The sequence below is a fragment of the Lemur catta genome, chromosome 2 (assembly GCF_020740605.2).
Source record: "Lemur catta isolate mLemCat1 chromosome 2, mLemCat1.pri, whole genome shotgun sequence".
NCBI lineage: Eukaryota > Metazoa > Chordata > Mammalia > Primates > Lemuridae > Lemur > Lemur catta.
The window spans coordinates 12,378,887-12,401,611 of NC_059129.1; the positions used below are offsets into that span (position 1 = coordinate 12,378,887).

The 22,725-nt window shown below is 47.2% G+C and overlaps 1 protein-coding gene across 1 annotated transcript in view; it reads right to left on the reverse strand.

Moving 5' to 3' along the window:
* Nucleotides 1–983: 983 nt before the first annotated feature.
* SYT17 (synaptotagmin 17) overlaps nucleotides 984–22,725 on the reverse strand; it is a 66,775-nt gene continuing 45,033 nt past the window's right edge. Inside the window, exon 8 of the mRNA XM_045542688.1 lies at nucleotides 984–2,390. Within this exon, the coding sequence (XP_045398644.1) occupies nucleotides 2,194–2,390 (197 nt within the window). The 3' untranslated portion in view covers nucleotides 984–2,193. The remainder of the gene's footprint in view (nucleotides 2,391–22,725) is intronic.

Below are 22,725 nucleotides of genomic sequence, written 5' to 3' on the forward strand. Positions count from 1 at the left end.
ACATTCCCAAAGTGCCAAACCTTTAATGCCTCCGGGGGCAAACCTCAAGCCACAAGGGACAAGGGTCAGTAGTTAAATATTCCAGCTTCCGTATAATGATGAGTCTCACGTGCGTTCTCAAGTGTGGGCACCACTGAGCCCACAGTAGTAACCGGGGCAGCCTTTCTCTGCTTCTCTCCTTTGCCCGACTTGGTCTTCCACTTCCGCTTCCTGGGGTCATCTCCCAAATAAACTATCTGCACCCCAGCCCTTGCCCCGAGGTCTGCTTTTGAGGTGCCCTAAGACAATGAGGAGACGGAGGCTCAGAGGAGTCATGTGGCTTGTGCACCTGCACACAGTTAAGCAATAGAGGGGCCCAGCATTTGAACTGATTACCCCGTCTCTAGTCCTGAATGCCTGTCGTGCACCTGGCTGCCCTCAGTTTGTTTGTTCTCTTACGCTTGTATTCTCTGCTGTACAATCACAGTAAGGAAGCCACTTTATAAAGGAAAATACCTCTTGCTTCTTTTCTCTCCTGAGAACTTAGCCTAACCCAGCCTTCCTGCTTCTCCCCCTTGACGCCCATGACACCTCCACTCCAGGGTGGGAGACACACCAGAAGGACCCATGAGGCTCCTCCCGCAATACCCAGTGTAGCCAGGAGTGGCGAAGCCATCTCAGCCCATACCCTGAGGCATTTATTTACCTGCCTCAAGCCCTGAGCAAGGTGCGGCCAATGAAAAGCTAAATGAGCCACAAATCTTGCCCCGAACAAGTGGATGGTTTCATTGAGAAGGGCAAAACTGGAATAACTGTCGTTAGCACGCTGCTCGAGTCAGGCAAACGTGTTGCAAATACTTGACTCTCTTGATCCCCCAAATCTGTAAGTATAATAAATAGCGCTGTGCTGGGTCACTGGCATGGTTGTTACGCAGCAGTAGCGGCCGGAACACCCACCCGTCCTCTATGTCCAGGTTCAGAAAGAAAAAGGTAACTCGAATGCGTGGCACAAATAAATAGTCTTTAATTTCAATAAATAGCCCCCCATCACACCAGACAATATGCTGTGGAAAGAGATACAGAAGCATCCAACAGAGAGAGAGAGAGACAGAAAGAGAGAGAAAAAGAGAGATCTATTCTAGCCACACTAATTCCTTAGCACGTGAGACATGACTTTGGTTCACACACAGACACAGAAAGGTCCTCAGAGTACGACTAAGGAGGGAGATCGGGTGTGGGGGCCATTTTGATCCTGAATCAGGTCCTCTGACGGTCTTTTGTGGGTCACAATCACCGTGATTCGGTCGAAAATGTTACTTTTGTTCTATCATATCCTATTTACTCGACACACACAGGTTACTGTTACCCAAGGTGGGGTCTCTGACAGACGGGAGGACACGGGGTGAAATCTCACCAGATGGGAGAGGCAGAGACAGGCGAGTGCTCAGGGTTGAGGTCCGGGCCCATCACCTTGCTCTCCGAGAGGACACGCAGGCGCACACACGTGTTCCTCTGTGAGCACACGCGCACGAGAACATACACATACGGACCCACAGGGAGTCCCCTGGAATAAGCTAATGCAAGGACAGTTCAGTTATGCCAGGAGAGGCTTCTGACACTGGCATATTTTTTTGTTTCCATTTGGTTTCTCCACATAGTCTAACCTAGTTATCACATTTACTAAGACAGAGATACTTACACCTTTGGAGAAAGGTATCAGGTTTGAAGAACCCCAGGGAACAGCAGCCTGTTCAGAAGTTACCCAGTGGGCGTGTGTTTGGGGGGGGTGTCAGGTCTCCCCCACATATTGGCCAAACTCTTGGTGTTTAGTCTCAACGGAGGTTGGCGCCCTTTGGGAGGTCCCTTCTCTGGCCTGAGGGTTGAAAGTGCATTTTGGGGCAGGGGTATCAACAAGGGCGGGCATTGCCCATCAGTCCCATGGCAGAGCCTACTCAGCTCGTGATCTATGGATAGGGCTTCCGGAAAGTTCTCTGGCCTCACTCATTGAGGGCGGCCATTTTATGATCAATTGTCAGCTTCCTCTCCGTGCTGAGAGGATTTAGGATGTCGTGCGTGCGTGTGTGTGTGTGTGTGTGTGTGTGTGTGTGCTGTGAGTGCATTTGCAGGTGTGGATGTAAGAGTATGTGACACTTTTTTCTGTCTTTTTTTTTTTTTTTTTTTTTTTACAAATGAAAGCTGCCTTCCCAGCAGCCTTCAGGTCACCTCCAGGGAGGCGGGAGACACGCGGTCACACTCAGCTCGGGACCTCAGGCTGTGCCACTGCTCCACGGCTGTGCGGTGGGTGTTGAGCATGCGCCGCCAGTGGTTGGATTCGGAGGGGCCCGACGAGTACTGGCCGATGACGATCCTTCCGATGAAGTCGTTGCTGCTCTTCATGTTGTGGCCGAACACTGGGGAGCCGGAGGGGCGAGGGCAGGTGGGCGGGAGGCAAGAGGAAGGCAGGCAGGGACAAGACGACAAGACAGAGGCCATTAGTCACACCATCCTCAACTGCAAACATGGGGTCATTGCTTAGGGGACATTGTTTTTTTCCTCACATGGTGAAAAATCCCAATTCCCTCATCTCATCCTCCCCCGAGTCTCTGCAACAGCCATACCACGTGTCCTGCTGTCCCTCACTATGCCAGCTTCGTCCCCACCCCACAGCCTTTGCACGGGCTGTTCCTTCAGCCGGACAGCTGCCCCACCTGCACTATGCACCTTTAAACCTATGTCCTGGCCAGGCGCGGTGGCTCACACCTGTAATCCTAGCACTCTGGGAGGCCGAGGTGGGAGGATCGCTTGAGGTCAGGAGTTTGAGACCAGCCTGAGCAAGAGCAAGACCCCCGTCTCTACTAAAAATGGAAAGAAATTATCTAGACAACTAAAAATATACGGAAAAAATTAGCCAGGCATGGTGGCACATGCCTGTAGTCCCAGCTACCTGGGAGGCTGAGGCAGTAGGATCGCTTGAGCCCAGGAGTTTGAGGATACTGTGAGCTAGGCTGACGCCACGGCACTCACTCTAGCCCGGGCAACAGAGCGAGACTCTGTCACAAAAAAAAAAAAAAAAACTATGTCCTGCTGCCTCTCCACGCTGCCTGCAGTGCTCTATAAATGGCTAGTTCCAGTGCGACCGTGAGCCGTCACTGCAGGCCAGTTGAGTGGTTTCTCAGGGTTTCTCAACTGTGGCACTGTTGACATTATGTCAGATAATCCTTTGAGTAGAGAACTGACGTGTGCATCATAGGATGTTTAGCAGCATCCCTGGTCCCCTCCGCCCCTGGCCCACAACACTAGATGCCAGTAGCAGTTCCCCTTCCAGCTGTGACAATCCCAAATGTCTCCAGGTATGGCCAAATGTCCCCTGGAGGAGGATGGTAAACGCATCCCAGATGGGAACCACCAGGTTAAGCCAGGGGCCACGGGGCCAGACATCCTGGGGCACATCCTGGCTCTGTCGTTTGACAAAGCTCTAGAGTCAAACAAGGGAACCTCTCTGAGTCTGTTTCGTCATTAGTTAAATAGGAATCTTAATAGAACTTTATCTCACAAGTCAATGTGCAGTTTCTATGAAATAAAGTGTGTAAAGCTCTTAGCACACAGTGCCTAGCATGTGGTAAGAGCTCAATAAATGTTATATTGCTATTTCAATCCTATATTTCTGTCTGCTGACCTTTTATAAAAGAGACTTCATGTTTGTCTCCTCTGTTCCATGCAACGGTGGAAGTTTGCTGAGAGAAATGGCCATGGTAATTTCTTCCATGGAGGACTTCTCTGTTAATCCCAACTTAAGCTTAATGTATGTCTTTCAAGCCTAATGAGATGGTTAACTTGATTTATCTTCCTGGCCAGGTTCCGCCTAATTCTTTATCTGCGTGTGGGTAGCGGCACAGGTGTGCCATCTCGCTAATGGGAAAGCAGGCTGTGTCTCTGTTATAAATAAAGGGCTACAGCACAAGAAGCACCGCAGATTCACGCAGTGTGAGCCGAGCAAAGGCGGGCTGGATCCCAGGAGGGACACTGATTATCAAATAAACCCACTAAAATATGCAGCCCAGAACAGAGCTTGAATGCTAATGAGCCTCTGTTCTCCTCTGTGGGGTTCACACCAAGAATTCCAAATGATGAAAATGGGGGAAAAAAAGAAAAATGGAAAAACACAAATTCCATCTATCGTCTAAAAGCCAAAAAGACTTAGGGAAAATCATGGTAGTGAAATAATATGTCATCTCTATCAAGAGTGACCAGTACCTGTTACCTCTGTAGAGAAAAATTGGACCACGTATATTTTTTGTACACTTGGTAATGTGCTCAGTACGCATAGGCGGACCTCACTTACATGCAAATCCCTTACAAAAAAGGGGAAATAGGAATGGAACTTTAGCTTAATAAAGGAAATTGCTACAGAGCTTTCTGATGCATTAGAAAAAAATGCTTTTTTTAAAAATAGGTAACACTCAAGACTTTTAGAAACACACCTAGTGGGCAGTTTAAGGTTTGATCTCACCAAAGAGAGTAAGTTCCCCAAGTTCCTTTCCCTGTGTCCCTTGAATCTAAAACAAGATACTATTAAGTCATTTGAAGCCCCATTTGCTCTTCTGTGGGGGCAAAATGTTCTATCTTTCTCTCCAAAGCTCAAGAATGATGATGCACAAACCTCCCTTTGTAAATGGGCATAGGTTTTACGTATAAGGGGTTTAAAAAAGGAAATCTCAAGCGCTCTCATGCGCCGTTGGTGGAAGAGCAAGTCGGTTCAACTTATGGGGTGGTTCACGGTATCGGTTCAAAAGAAAGGTGTCATAACTTATGACTCAGCAATTTCACTTCTAGGAATTGATCCTATAGAATTGTCTGCACAAGTGGACAAAGATACACATACAAGGATATTGTATATAGTGAGGGTCAGCAAACTGGAGCCTCCAAGTCAACTCTGGACAGCTAACGGTTTTTTTAACTAAAGTTTTATTGGAACACAGTCAAATTCATTTGTTTACATAATGCTGCTTTTGTGCTAAAAGGGCAGAGTTGATGCCTTCGTCCATTCGGGCTGCTATACCAAAATGCCATAAACTGGGTAGCTTATAAACAAAAGAAATTTATTTCTCACAGTTCTGGAGGCTGGGAAGTCCAAGATCAAGGTGCTGGTGAATTCGGTGTCTGGTGAGAGCCTGTCTCCACATAGTAGAAGGGACAAGCTGGTTCCCTGGGGTATCTTTTATAAGGGCACTAATCTCAATCATGAGGGCTCCACCCTCATGACCTAATAACCTGCCAAAGGCCTCACCTCCTAACACCATCACCTTGGAGGTTAGGATTTCAACATATACACTTTGGGGGAGACACAAACATCAGACCATAGCAGCTGAATAATTCAGAAAGAGGCCATATGCCCTTCAAAGCCTCGAATATTTACTATCTGTCTGTTTCCTCCATGTTGTAGTGTTACCTTTTATGGCCAGAAAACATTTCATTGTATAAGTATGCCACATTTTGTTTATTCATCAATTGATGGACTTTTGGGTTGTTTCCACCTTTTGACTATTATTATGAATAATGTTACCGTATACATTTATGTACAAGTTTTTAAGGGCATATATTATGATTCCACTTATATAAAATGTTCAGAATAGGCAAATCTTTATAGACAGAAAGTATATTAGTGGTTACCAAGGACTGGGGTAAGGGGGAATGGGGAGTGATTGCTAATGGGCACAGAGTTCCTTTTGGGGGTGATAAAAATGTTCCAGAATTAGATAGTGATGATGGCTGTATAACCTTGCAAATATACTAAAAAGCACTGAATTGTATACCTTCAAAGGGTGATTTTATTGTTATGTGAATTTTTTAAAAAGAATTTTTTAGAGGGAGAGTCTCACTCTGTTGCCCAGGCTGGAGTGCAATGGCATGATCATAGCTTACTGCAGCCTTGAACTTCTGGGCTCAAGCGATCCTCCCACCTCAGCCTCCCAAGCAGCTGGGACTACAGATGTGCACCACCATGCCCTGCTAATTTTTAAATTTTTTGTAGAGACAGGGTCCCTCTATGTTGCCGAGGATGGTCTTGAATTCTTGTCATCAAGCAATCCTCCTGCTTGGCTTGTTATGTGAATTTTATCTCCATTAAACAAAATGCTGGGGCCAGATGCAGTGGCTTGTTAAATCTTGAACACTTGTGGCTTAGAGCAGATGCCTTAGTTTTTGCAGATGACCAAAAGCAGAACCACTTAAATACCAAGAATACAAGGGACTACAGTGGAAAGATGAGAGTAAGAATAGTTAACATGGAATTGGAAACTAAGTGAGATGAAGCCTGTAATCCTAGCACTTTGGCAGGCCAAGGCAGGAGGATTGCTGGAGGCCAGGAGTTCAAGACCAGCCAGAGCAAGAGCAAGACCCCGTCTCTACAGAAATCAGAAAACTTAGCCAGGCATGGTGGCACAAGCCCATAGTACCAGCCACTTGGGTAACTGAGGCGGGAAGATTGCTTGAGCCCACAAGTTGGAAGTTGCAGTAAGCTATGATGACGCCATTGCACTCTAGCCTGGGAAACAGAGCAAGACCATCTCAAAAAAAAAAAAAAAAAAATCCAAAAGGGAATACAAAAAAATTTTTTACTCCCTATCCTTTTACAGAAAAGTCTGCCAACCCTTGGTCTAAGGTATTGTTTATAAGAATAAAAATCTAGGCTATGCACGGTCACTCATGCCTATAATTCCAGCACATTGGGAGGCCAAGGCAGGAGGATTGCTTGAGGCCAGGAGTTTGAGGCTGCAGTGAGCTATGAACACGCCACTTCTCTGCACTTCTCCAGCTTGGGCGACAGAGCAAGACCCTGTCTCTAAAAAGACAAAAACAAAAACAAAGCCAAAAACCAAACCTGGAAATGACAAGAACGTCCGAATGTCCACGAGGAAATGTAGTCGAGGCTGCTGGTGCCCTGCCCATCCCCTTAGCACACCTTGGAGGCTACTCACGGCATCTGTGGATAGTGTCCTACCTCAAGCACCTGTGGCTTTCTGCCTGAGCCATGCCAAATTGTCTGTGCTCACTGCGATTTGTGCAGGGGGCCCTGGGCCACTCCGCATCGGGCTGGAGATCAGGGTTAGCCTCTTGTGTGGTTAGCCACGCCTATGTGACCAACCCCCATCAGATATCCCAGATACCAAGGCTTGGGTTGGTGACACTCTGAGCGTGTTGTCACACATCACTGCTGGGAGAATTAAGTGGGGGAGGACAGCTGGAGGTTTGCACCTGGTCTCTCTTGGACTCTGCCCTATATGCCTGTCTTAGTCTGTCTAGGCTGCTCTAACAAATTACCACAAACTGGGCAGCTTACAATCAACAGGAATTTATTTCTTACAGTTCTAGAAGCTAGAAAATCCAAGCTCAAGATGCCAGCAGATTCTGTATCTGGAGAGGGCTCGCTCTCTGGTGCACAGATGAGCTGAGTCCTCTCATGGTAGAAGGGGCGAGTCAGTTCCCTGGGGCCTCTCTCATAAGGACGCTGACCCCACTCATGAGGGATCACGTCCCAAAAGCCCCACCTCCTAGCACTGCCACAGCGGGGACTGGACTCCACATACGAACCTCGGTGGGAACACACATATTCAAACCACGGCAGCCATCTTTCTCCTTGTTCACTGTGGTCCATATCCCTTTACTGTACTTAACTGTGACTGTGAGAATAACAGCTTTTCCGAGTTCTGCGAGTCCTAGTGAATCACTGGACTTGGCCATGGTTTTGAAGACCCCTAAACGCAGACACCCACTCATCAATCATCCTTAACCAGTTTGCCCCCGTTTCCTGCCTCATTTCTGTGTGCTTCCTGGGATCACTTGTGCTCAAGTCATTATGTTAAGATCAGCTTTGAACGGACCAGTGAAATAATTTCTGATGCAATAATACCATGGAAATCCATGGTGCTGTTAAAAATTAGACAGATCTATCTATATGTGAAATGGAAAAAATCTCCAAGACATATTGCAAGGAGACAAAAGCACATTACCAAACCGCATATGGAAACATGATCTTGTTTCATTAAAAAGAATGTTAATATATGTAAAGAAAATAATATCTGGAGGAATGTGCACCAAACTGTTAAAAGTAGCTGTCTCTAGAGAGGGGAAACAGAGGGCAATTTCCACTTTCTGTATTATATAAGTATGTGCAGTTTGAACTTCTTATAAAAAGTACATATTATGTTGGAAAGAAAACAAAGGGAAAATAAGTCGCTATTGCAGAATCCACATCTAAATCACCAGAAGGGAAGAAAACTAGAAGGAAGTCTAATATCCTACGCTCCTTATCCCAATTTGCAAAGAAGCCTGGCTGATGAGTCACCTGGCCCTGGCACAGTGGGAAGTGATTCAGCCTTTCCGATGGGAAACGGTCCCTGCCACGGCCGTCCGAGTTAACTGGCACACATGGCGCTTGCAAATCACTTGGTAAAGTTATGGCAATATTAATAGTCTTTAAATTTAAAATGCAAATTATAATAAGCTGAAGCTGAATAAAACCAATGACTTCTGTTATAAAAAGTTGCCTGGAAGGAGGTCAAGATTTGCCATCACGGTACATTCTAAGGAGTGTGTCGTTGATGAGAACAAGGAACTAAGCACTAGACGTGTAGAGTCCAGAAAGGGACTCAGAGGCAGTGGCTCAGGTACCCCGGTCCCCTCCACTTTACAGAAACGGAAACCAAGTCACAGCTAATTGATGACAAAATTCACAGTGTCGGGCTGGGCGCGGTGGCTCACGCCTGTAATCCTAGTACTCTGGGAGGCCGAGGCGGGAGGATCGCTCAAGGTCAGGAGTTTGAGACCAGCCTGAGCAAGAGCGAGACCCCATCTCTACTAAAATAGAAAGAAATTAGTCAAACAACTAAAATATATACAAAAAATTGGCCAGGCATGGTGGCGCATGCCTGTAGTCCCAGCTACTTGGGAGGCTGAGGCAGGAGGATTGCTTGAACCTAGGAGTTTGAGATTGCTGTGAGCTAGGCTGATGCCATGGCACTCTAGCCCAGGCAACAGAGTGAGACTCTGTCTCAAAAACAAAAAACAAAAAACAAAAAAAACTCACAGTGTCTGACACAAATAACCAGTGAAGAAAGATAATTCCTTATGACTAGATTGCTAAATTCCTTCTCTTTAGAAGCATTCACAACTAAATATTTTGTTGTAAGGCACCCCCACCAAATGTACTGACTGATGGTTGTGCAGGGGACTCATTTCAACGTGGCCACTAATACATTACTGGACAACGTATATACTCTAAGCGTACCCCCGGCATCTGGAAGCCACTTCCCAATAACGTGTGCAATGCAGAGTGTGGCAAAAAAGCATTTAAACAGTGGCAATGGCTGTCACTAAGTCTATGCACAAAACCCAGGAAGAGGGCTTTCTCTAAGAGCCTATTTATTGTTCGTGGATTTAGACATAATTGCAATAAACTCGGTCATCTGGTTTCCCCATCTGGAGTAATTTAAATTAATATAGTGGATTGTGATTACCAGACAGATACAAGAACTCAAGGAAGTGCAGCAGAACGAGACCAATTCGTGAAGGGCAAACCCTTTACTCCTTCACAGAGCTGGGGACTGCAATGTGTGGTCTTTTTTTTTTTTTTTTTTTAAATTGTGACTCTGAATCCCTAAGACTGCTCAATGTTCTTCTGTTTAATGGGTCAAAGGAAGTATGAAAAATTTTGTATCAGACACAGTTAACATTTTTAAGACTTTTTTCAAGCCTAAGGGGAAAGTGATTACTCCTACAAAACACTTTTGGTTCCCCCTCTGATAATGATTCTAGAGTACACCTTGTACAGGTACTTGCTCTATTATTACCTGTCACTGTCCCTGATCTCGCTGGATCTCTAGCACCCTAAGGCTACAGTCTCAGAGGGTCACCCTCTGCAGACAGGCAAGTACACCAAACGAAATCCAGTTCCCTTCCTGACAGTGCATGGACACACCCTGAGACCCAACTGACCCGCAAAGAATCATCAGCATGTTTGTCTACTTCTATGGCGCCATGACAGTTCAGGTTGGGGAAACACAACTGGGAAACAAAAGTGTGGGGCACCCGCCAGGGCTCGAAGGTCCGGCTTTGCAGGAGCACAGGAGTGGCACTGCTTTATCAAGCACCTCCTATGTATTTGGCCCAGGGCTAAGTACGACAGTGGATTAACTCATTTAATCTTTGCATCAACCCTCTGGAGCAGGGTTTCTCACCTTTGGCACTAATGACACTTTGGGCCAGGTCATTCTGTGTTGTAGGGTGCTGTCCTGAGTACTGCAGGATATTTAGCAGCACCTATGACCTCTGCGCACGAAATGTCAGTGGCATCCCTCCCACCTCTGTTGTAACCCCCAAAAGTATCTCCAGATACTGTCAGACATAGCCTGGGGACACAATCGCCACCCCTCTTTCCTCCTCAACTCCCCAAGTTTGAGAATCACTGCTCTAAGGCAGTTGCTATCACTGGCCCATTTTACAGCTGGGGAGACTGAGGTCCAGAGCGGTGAGGGGAGATCACTCACTGCTCCAGTCAAACTCTAAGTGCCCTGAATGAGTCAGGGACAAGTTGAGGCTCTCACATGTTGATATTTGCTGTAAAAACGAACTTGTTCTTCACCTTAGGTGCTAAACTCTTTTTTTTTTTTGGTCGCTGATTTAGTTTGCCAAGGCAGACGGTTCTGGAAGGGAAGCTGGATGACTTAGAATGTGGGTGTGATAAACACTGCAAAAGAAAAAAAAAATCCCCATTTTTACCAATGGGAGCAGACTTGACAGTTCCTCATTTTGCATGTTTGGTTCACAAGGTAACGACGGACTCTCACCTGTGCCCTAGGCTCTCGGTACCCCCATATACAACTTTGAGCCAGACAGCACAGTGCAGGGACACCCCTAGATCATGGCTGGAACCCCAATACCTCATCACTGTACTCTGCAATCTACCTCGTGGGTGCCGGGTTAAGGTGCTCTCCCATTTCTGAAAAAAACACATCAAGCCAGCAAGACCCAACCTGGCTGTGTCATGATGCTTCCTCCCCGCGAAGGGGTCCCCACTCTGCATCAGGATGCTCACGAGTTATCTTCCCTGTTGCGGGAGAAGCAAGGCCGTCTACACATGCTGCTCCCACCCCTCCTCTCCTCCCGCGGGCCAGCGCCGACACGCCCCAACATACGTGGTCCCCATTCTCTTCTCAACTTCTGCAAAACTTCCCCAAACTACAGCACTCCTTCTTTTCTTCTTTCTAAAACCTACAAGCTGCTTCAGGTTTTTCTTCAAAACAATGCAGGTTATGTCATCATATCCCTTCCCGGGGCCTCAGTTTCCCCACATACACAATGGCTGGGTATACGTAGGTTTTGAATCCTTATTCAGTGAGAACATTTCTTCGGTTCCAAGAGTCTCATCCAGGACTTAAGGGTGATGTTTTTCAAGCTTTCTTGGCTCATTTGTGATTCGTAACAGCTGCTTGGACAGAACTTTTTTCTCCATGTTTTTCCTTCCAACAGTCATAATGACAATTCAGATAACACTATTATAATAATTAAAAATCAGCACTATCAAATCCTGAGTTGTGTGCCCTAGGCACTCAGCAAAGCACTTTATGTAAGTATTTTTTTTTAACTTAAATCCATACCATAGCCCTATTAGGGAAGGTACTATTTTATTTTATTTTATTTTTTAAACCCATGCTCCCCAGAAAAGTACGAAAGGTTAATATTTTTATCCCCATTTTACACATGGGGAAGTCGAGGCTCAGAGAGGTTAAGAGGTTGAGTGCTCAAGGTGACCCAGCACATGGCACAGTCAGACTGGAACCCAAAGCCCAGCATCGTTTCTTCTCTAATCTCAAAACAGGAGAACGGTCTCACCCATTTCTCCATTCCCTTGACGTTCAGATGTGACAAGGGCAAGATCAAGAACAGAGATCTACTGTACATTGTGTGTTTTGTGTGTTTCAAAGGGAGTTACATCCTCCACCAGCACGTTAGGGAGAAGGTGCCACCAGTCGGAACGGCCCCGCACGGTCCCATGAGAATCCCTGTGCAGGCGCCACGCTGGGGACCCTCGCACCACCCCTGTAGGGCCCAGCAGAGTCAGGTTTGCCGCCAGCGTCTGAATGTGCCTGCTTCTTCGGGTGAGCAGCAGATAAGGGAGGAAGTTGTCTTATGATTAGGGACGACGGATATGAAAAATATAATAGCAGCTAACACTTCTGTATAATGTTTATCACGCAGCAGTCATCCTCTGGGCTCCCAATACGTTAAATTATTTAATCCAGGTAAATACTATCATTATCTCCATTTTGTTATCTCCTTGGGCCTTGAGGGCATGCGCTGGCATCACGGCTCGCCTTCCTGAGGGCTCTTCCTGGAAGGGCCTCCAGCAGGCCCAGGAAATAGGCTTGGGCCATTGCAGTGGGCAATTCTGGGACCCTGGTATTCTGAGGCAATCTAGAAGGGAAGCTGTGGGCTCCTTGATGCCTAGACCTCTCAGTCCATGGACCAAAGCATGCTTTGGACCCCTCACCCCACTTAAAGCACAAGGCCCAAGGCAGAGGCCCCCTATGTCCAGGTCTGCAGGCAATGCTGGCTCCTAGTGAATTGTGGGATTCTGTAATGCAGTGGGTCTCAGTGGGGGACAGTTTTGCTCCCCCAAATTTGGCAGCATCTGGAAACATATTTTTGGTCATCACAGCTTGGAAGGAGGGGTGCTAATGGCATCTCGTGGGTAGAGGCCAGGCATGCTGCTCGGCATCCTATAAGGCACAGGACAGCCCCCACAACAGAGAATTATCCACCCCCAAATGTCAACAGGTGCCCCAGTTGAAAAACTTGTACTTTTAGGAAAACGCAGAAATGATAGGATTTCCGTTCATTAATACCAAATCTTCACCACCACCACCACCAAATGAAAGCTGCTGAGACTCAAGAAGCTATGCAGATCCTCAGGGAAGGAAGCTGAGAGATTGGGAGCGGGTAGGAGGAGAGTCACCTCCACTGAGCTACAGAGAGCTTGAAAGCTCAGCAGAGAATTCCAGAACAAATTCAGTGGGAAGAAAATGGGGGAACAGAGAAGACACTTCTGAGAAATGTTGCAGTGGCTCATGAATTAGATCTCTTTCTCCTTCCTCAAGAGATGGAAGCCAAGATGGAAATTTCTTTTGGGGGCTGTTGGACCACATCTTTATGCCTCTGTGTGGAGACCGAGCCACGTGGAGCCTGCATTTACGATGACATATGGGCTGAAGAATCACTTTCGGATCCATGTGTGAATCGCAGGAGCCAGGAGGAAGCATTTAAAGGTGTGACTATAAAGCAATGTGCTTGTTTTTACACGAACAACCAAAATCGAGACATCTGAATGAGGGTCGTCTTTGTACGTTTGTTTTGGAGACGTTGGCGTCACTTTGGGGGAAATGTTCACTACGAACCGTCTTCAGAGCTGGTTGCAGGACACCTGTTGAAGCTTTAGGGGTAACAGATCAAATCTTCCCCCTTCAGTGCCTGGCTTTAACCCCAAGAGTCTGTTGATCAGTGTGAGGATGGAGGATGCTCCAAATGCTCCCAGGTTAGATGCAAAATCAAAGTGTCCCTTGGACTGGTGGCTTCACTGGATTATAGAAAGAGACCAGATCCCACTATATGCTCTCCTCGAATTAAACCTCTCTGACCACAGCTGTGCAGATTCTGTCCCTCCAGGGTGAAGCCTGACCAGCAAGCTCACGGAGGGACTTGCAGAGAATGGCACCTGTCGTGGGCAGGCAGGTCCAGAGAGGAGAGGAGAGCAAGGAGACCTTTACCACCCCAATCCCGTCCTACAGAGGACTGGGGATCTCTAGATGCAAACTCACCGGGATCCTAATCTGATAAGTCACTTCTACCCTGGGAAGAGTGAATAAAGGATTGAAATAGAGTTCAGAGGTGTTACTGTAAGGCCAGGGTAGGCACACCTTTCCTGTAAAGGGTCAGACAGCAAAATATTTTAGGCTTCGAGGGCTACCTGCGGTCTCTGTTGGAAGTACTCAACGTTGCTGTTGTAGCTGAAAGCAGCCACACACAACGCGTCAATAAACGAGCATGGCTGTGTTCCAGTGAAACTCTATTTCCAAAAACAAGGAGCGGGGTGCAGTTTGCTGACCTCTGGTCTACTCAGAGCAGTGGTTGCCAACGTGTAGTCTCCACACCGGCAGTATCAGCACGACCTGGAAACCTGTTAGAAGTGCAAGTTCTCGGGCCCACCCAGACCTACCGAATCAGAAACCGTGGGGCAGGGGCCCAGCAATCTGTTTGAACACATCTCCGGTGACTCTGATGCATGCTGGCAGTTAGCTTTAGGTCTCAGCAGGACCACGCATGACAATCACCTGGGGAGAGGGGGGAGGCTATTCCTGGCCAACTGACATGCTCCCTGGAGGTGGCACTCCTGTGCAGCCAGGTTTGAGGCGCCCCGCTCTGGGGTAAGTACCCTCACGCAGACATTAAGTTGGGGAATAGAAGCCTCTTAAAAACACCCAAACAAATCAGCCTCATTTCTTTTGAATGATGCCTCATCTCTGATTTTTTTTTTTTAAAAAGGTGTTTCTGAACTTGATCTGTGTGAAACATTTAGCTGTTAAAAAATATGCGCGTCTTACCTCAAAGAATGAAGACTTCTGCCACAATTACTTATTTCTTTTATTGTGGGGCAGGCTCTGGGGGCCATTTCGAAAGAGAATTCTCAAACTTGTTTTGAATAACAGTAACATCGCTTAAAGAACGCTCGTCAGTATCTGGAGGCCCGGCAGCTCTGAGTGTGCAGTTTATTCCCTAACTTGTAACGTGGGTCAATGTGGCAATTGACTCGAATCGCAGTGCAAGACAAGGTGTCAAATCCTAGTGACAAGAGGAGGTCCACCTGGGACGAAGCCCGTGGAACAGTGGTAGAGCAGGGTTTTGAACTCGGGTCCCGATCACCTCCTGTAAATCCCTACTCCTAACCTCACCTCGTGGCACGTGTCGCATCCCAAATCATCCTTTGAGAAATGACACTTATTTTGATGGGCACATTCTAGTGTGTTTAAAAATCACCCTGCTTCTAGAATAGATTATATAAATTGTGGTATTGTCACACATTGAAATACTATTCCAAAAACATGAATGGAAAACTGACAACTACCCTCAAGGATGTGAATAAATTACACCAAGATAATGTTGAGCTAAAGGAAGGGTATGATTTTCATTTACATAAAGGGTCAAAAAGAGGCAAAATGAACGTGTGATAAGAAAGATGAGGACAGTGGCTTCCCTGGGGGAGGGGAATAACCCAAAGGTGTTACGAGGGAATTTCTGGGGACGTTCTAGTTCTTGATCTGGGTACTGGTCACATGGCTTGCCTTTTTATTTTCTTGATTGTGCCTTTTGAAGAGCAAAAGTTTTAAATCTTGATGAAGTCCATTTATTACTTTTTCACTCATTTCGTAAAAAAAAAAAAAAACAACCCATACTCCGGAGTTTCGAAGGCAGCAACCATTGTGGAATTGCTTTGCCTATGCCGCCTATAAAATGAAAACTAAAGTCAAACCTGAGGCAGATTATTACATAATTGAAAAGAAAAATGCCCTTTAATGGTCAAGAGGATTGATAAAAATGTCACCTCATGGTTTTTCAGAACTTAATAATTTTCAAAGTTTGCTTATTTCATCTTTACAAAAATCTTTTGGGGCCAGCTGCAGTGGCTCACACCTGTAATCCTAACACTTTGGGAGGCCAAGGCGGGAGGACTGCTTGAGGTCAGGAATTTAAGACCAGCCTGAGCAAGACCGAGATCCCATCTCTACAAAAACAGAAAAATTAGCCGGGCATGGTGGTGCATGCCTGTAGCCTCAGCTACTCAGGAGGCTGAGGCAGGAGGATGGCTTGAGCCCAGGAGTTTGAGGTTGCTGTGAGCTATGATGATACCACTGCACTCTAGCAGGGGTGACAGTGACACCCTGTCTCCAAAACACTCCTGGGTGGCAGGAGTTGGGACCTCCCTGGCCACAGGGGGGCTAAAACATTTGCCCAAGTCACCTGTTTCAGTTGCATGCTTCAATAAGACACAAAAGAGTAAAAACTGTGCCCCTTTTTTTTTGCATTGCAAATTTTGACAATAACTGTCAAAACTGACAAATATACAAAACCCCACTGCTAGGATTTAGCTTGCAGTCCATTTGGTACATCAGCAGAGGTACGTGTGACAATGTTCAGTCTAACAATGTTTCTAACCACAAAAAAAATGAAATTAACCTCAGTGTTTACCAAGAGGGGATTCACTTAATAAATTATTGTTCAACTCATTGACTTAATGGAATATCACCCAGCCACTAATAATCATCGGGGGCCTATACTCCACGTGACCACATGCTCTCTTTGCTGTTTCTCCTCCATCAGGGCCTTTGCGCTTTCTGTTCCCCTCGGCTGGAATGCTCTTCCCACAAACACCCACGTGGCACACCCCCGATCTCCTTCAAGTCTTGGCTCCAAGGTCACCCTCTCCCTGGCCACCCTGGAAAAAATTGTCACCCCCACCCCATCCTTCACGATCCCCTTCCCCTGCTTCCGTTTTCTGCTTAAGCACTTAAGCCCATCTCTGAACCGCATGATTCAGTTATTTGTTTATTGCCTACCTGCCCATGTTCAAGTATCGGCCAGATGAAACTGGGATTTTTGTCTAATTTGGTCACTATTGTGGCCACAGCACCTGGCTCATAAGAGGTGCTCATGGATATTTGTTAAATGAATAAATATATGCTCATATGGAAAAATATCCAAGATGTACTAGGTGAAAAAAGCAAGTTGCAGTAAAGCACATGTATATTTTGAATGCTAACAATAGAGGGTGGAGACATACACACACACACAAATGTGCACATATATATGCACACATATATACATGTGAGTACATACACACACATACACAGTCCTGGCAAGAAGCTACAATAAGTTGTTAAAAGTGGTCAACTCTGAGTAGGAAAAATTAGGGGCTTTTATTTTGTATTCTACTCCTCCCCTTTTTCTGTTGCACATTTTATATATATGCATGTGACTTTTACATATTTTTATAATATACAAGCAATATATAATTTTACATAAATATCATTCTTACACAAAAATTAATAGATATCAATTCATTAGTATTTATCATTAATATACTGGTAGCTAATATATTTATAGAAACAGTATATAATATATACATATAAAATGTATAGATTATATCTAAATAGTATATATGTATGCATATATACATATACACATACATGTAGTATGTATAAATATATATATCTTTTATAATAACAATAAAAAGCCACCAGTATCCTCTTACACTGCACCCCTTCACGTCACCACTTGCAGGTGACATGCTCTGTCCCTCTTCCTAAGAGAGCCCCCGATTCTCTCTCGGGCTGGGCGGAGCTGCAGCCCATCTGCCCATGCCATGTCCCCGGGGATGGGGCTTGTTTGCAGAGCAAGATATTTCTGTTTGTGCAAGTTTTTATGGGTGGAGACAGGGAAGTCATTTGAAAAATCTGCACGGACGAGCACGGATTCACTCAGCACACTCTGCCCCTGAGTTCTGCACACCCAGGCAGCCAAAGAGAAACCATGGGAACGATGACTGCTTAAAACGCCACAAAGAGAGTGAACAAGCCGCCAACAGCAGCAGAACAGGAGCTGACTGGCTCTGAGCCTGCGCCAACCTGTCCTTCACAGCTCCTGGTGGAGGGCATCACCCCACCCCACCCCACAAACTCCAGGACACCCATAGAACCCCACTGCCTGGCTCAGGGTTTCTTAACCTCAGCACCACGGATATTTAGGGATGGATTGTTTCCTGCTGTGAGGGGCTGTGTGTTAATTATAGGTTGTTTAGCAGCATCATTGGCCTCTACCCAGTAAGTATCCCCTGAGTTGTGATGTCCAGACATTGTTAAATGTCCCCTTGTGGGGGTACAAAATCACCCCAGGTTAAGAACAGCTGGTTTAACTGCTTTTATAAGTCAGCAGGTGCCTGGGGCTACCGCCAGCCTGGAATCTGGTGTGTGGGATTCCCCCACTGTTGACCCTGGTCAGGAACTCACAGGCAACAATCGCTCAGGGGGGCAGTGGAGCAAAGCAGGCTTGCACAGGGCACAGGCTGGCTCTTCTATTTGCCTGCTTGGGTTATCTGTGGCAGGGACGGCTGTGTGGTCGCCTGTTCTCCCTCAACATGCAGCTGGACTACACTTTGCAGCCTCCCCTGCAGGGAGTCCCAGCAAATAGAGTATGAGTGGAGCTGGGAGTGGAAGTGATGTACAGTACTCTCAGGCCTGGCCCATAAACACTTCTCAGCAGTCCTCAGCTCTCTCCCGCCCCCATCCACCAGCTGGAGAGGAAACCCTCCAAAGCTTGAGAAGACAGCAGAGCCACAATACGGAAGGAGCCTGGGTCACCAAACTACTGCATGGAAGGCCACCCATGAAGGGACCCACAAACGACTATTGTGCAAGCAAGAAATAAGCTTCTATCGTGTCAAACCACAAAACCTTGGTGGCTGATCTGTTACCGCAGCTAACCTTATCTTACCTAATACAAGGACTTTAGCTTTTTAGCAAGTCACATGAGCTTTCTGAGCTTCAGTTTCTTCCCCTGTCAAATGGGATAATAATCGTATCTACCTCATTTGGCTGCTGTGAGATCAATTGAGACAGTGTTTGTAAAGGACTTAGGACAGTGCCTGGAGGACTCTAAACCTTATTATTAGTGGAACAAAGAGCTGCCACTAAATTCCTGCCCCCCAACCCCACCCGCAAGTTAAGACTCTTCCCATGATTTCTTTTGTGTCTGCTTTTCCAAGCCACACTCCATATCTTGGAAAAGGATGATTTTCCCTGGTTCTCCAAGGCCTTAGGGACTCACTGAGTTTTAGGGACACTTCTTATAATGAAGCTGGGGGGCCCTCATTTTATCACAAGGTTATCCAGGCATATCTAAAGTGTCCTGGCCTCTCCTCACCGAACAGGCCACTGAGAGGGTAAGGGTGACCTTGAACAAGGATGGAAGAGGAACTCGCCCATGAATCATCCACAGGCTGCCTCTCCTCTGCTTCTCCAGCCCCAGTACAATTAAGCAGAATAAAATCCCAAAGCTGACACATAATGGGAACTTTGGCAGCCAAGTAGTGGATACTGGTCCCTGCTTCCTGGGCCCATTCTGTAGCTCAGGATCCTAAAGGGGGTGACCAACAGTTAAGCCCCAAAGCCCCTCCCCACCCTGGCTCATGAAGACAGAGGGGAAGCCATGACGGCCCTACTGACCGCCCACTGACCGCCCTGCTGATTCTTTACCCACCTGTTTGCTTTGTTTTGCCTGGTAAATAATGCCCGTGCCTCAGGCTGCCTCTAAAAATGGTCCCCATTATAAGCCAGCTACATTCTGTCCTGCTCTGACACGGGGGTAGGGGGAGGCAGAAACCCAGGGAAGCAGTTTTCATGTCGACTTACAAAGAGGAAAAGAGAGAAAATTACACCCACTGAGCATCTGCTACATGCTCAGTCCTTGCATGCACGTCATTTTGCCCAGTTTTTCATGAAGCCAGAAGCCATCAATGTTTTGTTCAGTTCTGTTTCCCTGGTGCCTAACAGCCTTAAGTACCTGCTGGTGTTTAATAAATACTTATCACCTAAGCCCCTGACCATAGCCTCTGCTTGCTGCACTGACCTCACTGCATAATTCACTCCATTCATTACCTACGTTCTGCACACTATGGCTTTCTGTCTCTTATTGAATAAAACAAGCTCATTCCTGCCCCAGGGCCTTTGCACTTGCCATTTCCTCTGCCTAGAATGTTCCTTTCCCCCATCTTTCACAGCTGGCCCTTTTGTAGCTTATATTACCCAATTTAAAGCAATTCTGCAGGCCCTCTCTGTCAGCACACTCTATATTTATTTATCATTTGTTTCACCCTAACTAGAATACCAGCACCAGAAAGGGATGGATTGTCTGTCTTTCTGCTGTTTCTTCGGCAACTAATGCTGCACCTCAACATGATAGGGCTAGATAAAATATTTGAGACAGTAAAACCCAGTGATTGAGAGCTCCGATCCTGGCTCCAGGACCTTGGGTAAGCTACTTACCATATTGTTGCCTCAGTTTCCTCATCTATAAAATGGTAACAATGAGGACTCCTATGTCAGAGTGTTGCTATGAGGACCAAATGGGCGAATTCACGTGAAACACACAGAGCAGCGCCTGGCACGCAGGAAGTGCTATGTGTTTGCTATTATTATTGTCAAATACCGTAGGAACAACCCTAGGTTAGATTTTATAAGCATCTGACAGAAGAAAAATAGAGGCTCAAAGAAATTAAAAGGTTCTGCTGACAATGCTACAGCACTAAGCTCTGGGAGGCTGGTTTTCTCATTTCTAAGCCAAAGCTAAAGCTGAACCTCCAGCAAAAGGTCCCCTTGAAATGCAGGCAGCCGGGTACACGACCGCCTGAGCCCTCCAGGCCCCGGCATTTTAAAGGCTAAGCCTTCTCCCACTCGCTGGTGGCTCTGCGCTGGGGAAGTCAGGCCGGGGCGATGCATGGAAGGGACATCTGGAAGCATATACTCGCGGTTTCTGATTCGATTCCTGCACACGTCTTCATCTTGACCCCAGCAGGTGCTGGCCTCGGCTGCTGAGCTCAAGGACCGGTGCTCGCCAGCACAGAGGGAGAAAGTGCGCCCCAAACCTGGCCTCTGTTGGCTCCTCTCTCGCTCTCTGTCACTCTGTCACTCTGCCTAGCTCGGGCCGTGCAGGAACACGTGTGGCTGGATAAATCCTAAGCTCCCCGATGCTCTCCCCTGTGGGGATCTGCGTGGAACCAGGCTCCATCCAAAGGCACCAACATCATTAAACAGCCATTCACATGGAATAAAACCCCTCAGGAGCTCTGGCAGCCGGCCCAGTCTTCAAAGGCTACCATTGGAACCCAAAACGAGTGTTTAAGATCCAGCCAAGTTTTACCGCCTGGGTGGACTCTGGCAGCCCCCGGAAGCTCTCAGGGGGAGAAGCCAAGGCCGGGTGCCACTGTGGGCTCTGCCCTCTGCCAGGAGAGCCCCAGGGTGACAGGTGTCTGCTTCCATCTGCTGCCTGCCTGGCTGGAGATCTGGCCTCTGTCTGTACCCAGGTTCCAGGCCACAGTCACGAACCCTCCCTATACACCAAGTGCCGTGCTGAGCTCATTACACATCATTTCCTGTTGTCCCCACGACAGCCTGTGCGGCGGGAGCTGAGACCTCGAGACAGGAAATCCTGATTCAGAAGAGTCAAGTAACTTGGCCACGACAGGGGATGGTCCTTGACATCCAATCCATCAGCACTTTCTGTCGACCTTACTTCCAACGTTATATTCCGCTGAGCGACTTCTCTGAAACCTTTCTGCCACCTGCCTGGTCCAAGCTGCCGTCACTGCCTCTCTCCCGGGCCCACACAGTGGCCTCTCAGAGGACTTCCATCTTGCCCGGCTGTAATCCATTTCCCACCCAACAGCTGGAATGATATTTTTCAAACGTGATCTAGGTCAGATCACTTCCCTGGTCAAAATCCTCCTCAGGCTTCTCAATGCACTTAGAAAAAACCCACAGATTTCTTATCCCACAGGTGCTCTTTGATCCACCCCCTGCTGTTTCTGCAAACGCACATGGGCCCCCTGCTCTGGCCACATTGGGCTAACTTGGGAGATCAGAGAGTCTTCTAGCTATTCAAACTGTGGGGGCCTCAGGAGCACAGGTGTCACCTGGAGCTCATTAGAAATATGGATGCGCAGCTGTCACCCCCGATGTATAGAACAGAGAGTGAATTTTAACAAGATCTCCTGGTGATTGTCAAGGTGCAGTGATTAACAGCTCAAGTCAGGAGCTCGGCTCAACTGCTCACCAGCTAGATGACTGCACAAGTTACTAGTTACCTCCTGCACAGTGAAGGATTAATCTTACCCCAGAAGAATTCTGGCCTTTGCCCTGGGCTCCTGGGAGGTGATCTCCAGGCCCCTAGAGTGTCCTAAGAGGAGTGCCTTTGTTTGCCTGGAGGCTTGGGCCACTGGGCAGTGCGGCGATGGGACTTAAGATGGGGGTTTTACGGCCACTCCGTATTAGTTCAGACCTCCGGAGGAATCGATGACTGACGGTGTCCGCCAGACCTCTGGGAGGGGCCAGAGCCTGAAGATCAGACACCTGAGCAGCATGTGATCGAGCCCCAGTAAAAACTCGGCACACCGAGACATGGGGAGCTTCTCTGGTTGGCTATGCTCTGTGTATCCTGTCGCACACGGCGGCCAGGGGCAGGTAGCACTGTCCATGACTCCACGGAGAAAGGATGACGGGAAGCTCAGAGATTGGGCCCCTCCTGCACTCTGCCCTGCATATCTCCTCCCTTGGCTGACTTTAATTTGTATTCTTTCGATATAATAAAACTGTGGTCATAAGTAGCACCTTCCTGAGTTCTGGGAGTCGTTCTAGCAAACAATTTTACCTGAGGGTGGTCATGGGGACCTTGAATTTGTAGCCAGTGGGTCTGAGGGGAGGTGGTTCTTGGGACCCCCAAACTTGCAGCTGGTGCTTTAAGTGAGGGCAGTCTTGTATGTTCTGTTCTCAGATTCTGCAGTTGGCTAAACTCATTGCACTTCCTTCCTCTAAAGCTTCAGGTTTCCCCAACTGACAAATGGCCATACCTTATGTTTTTGTTGAAATA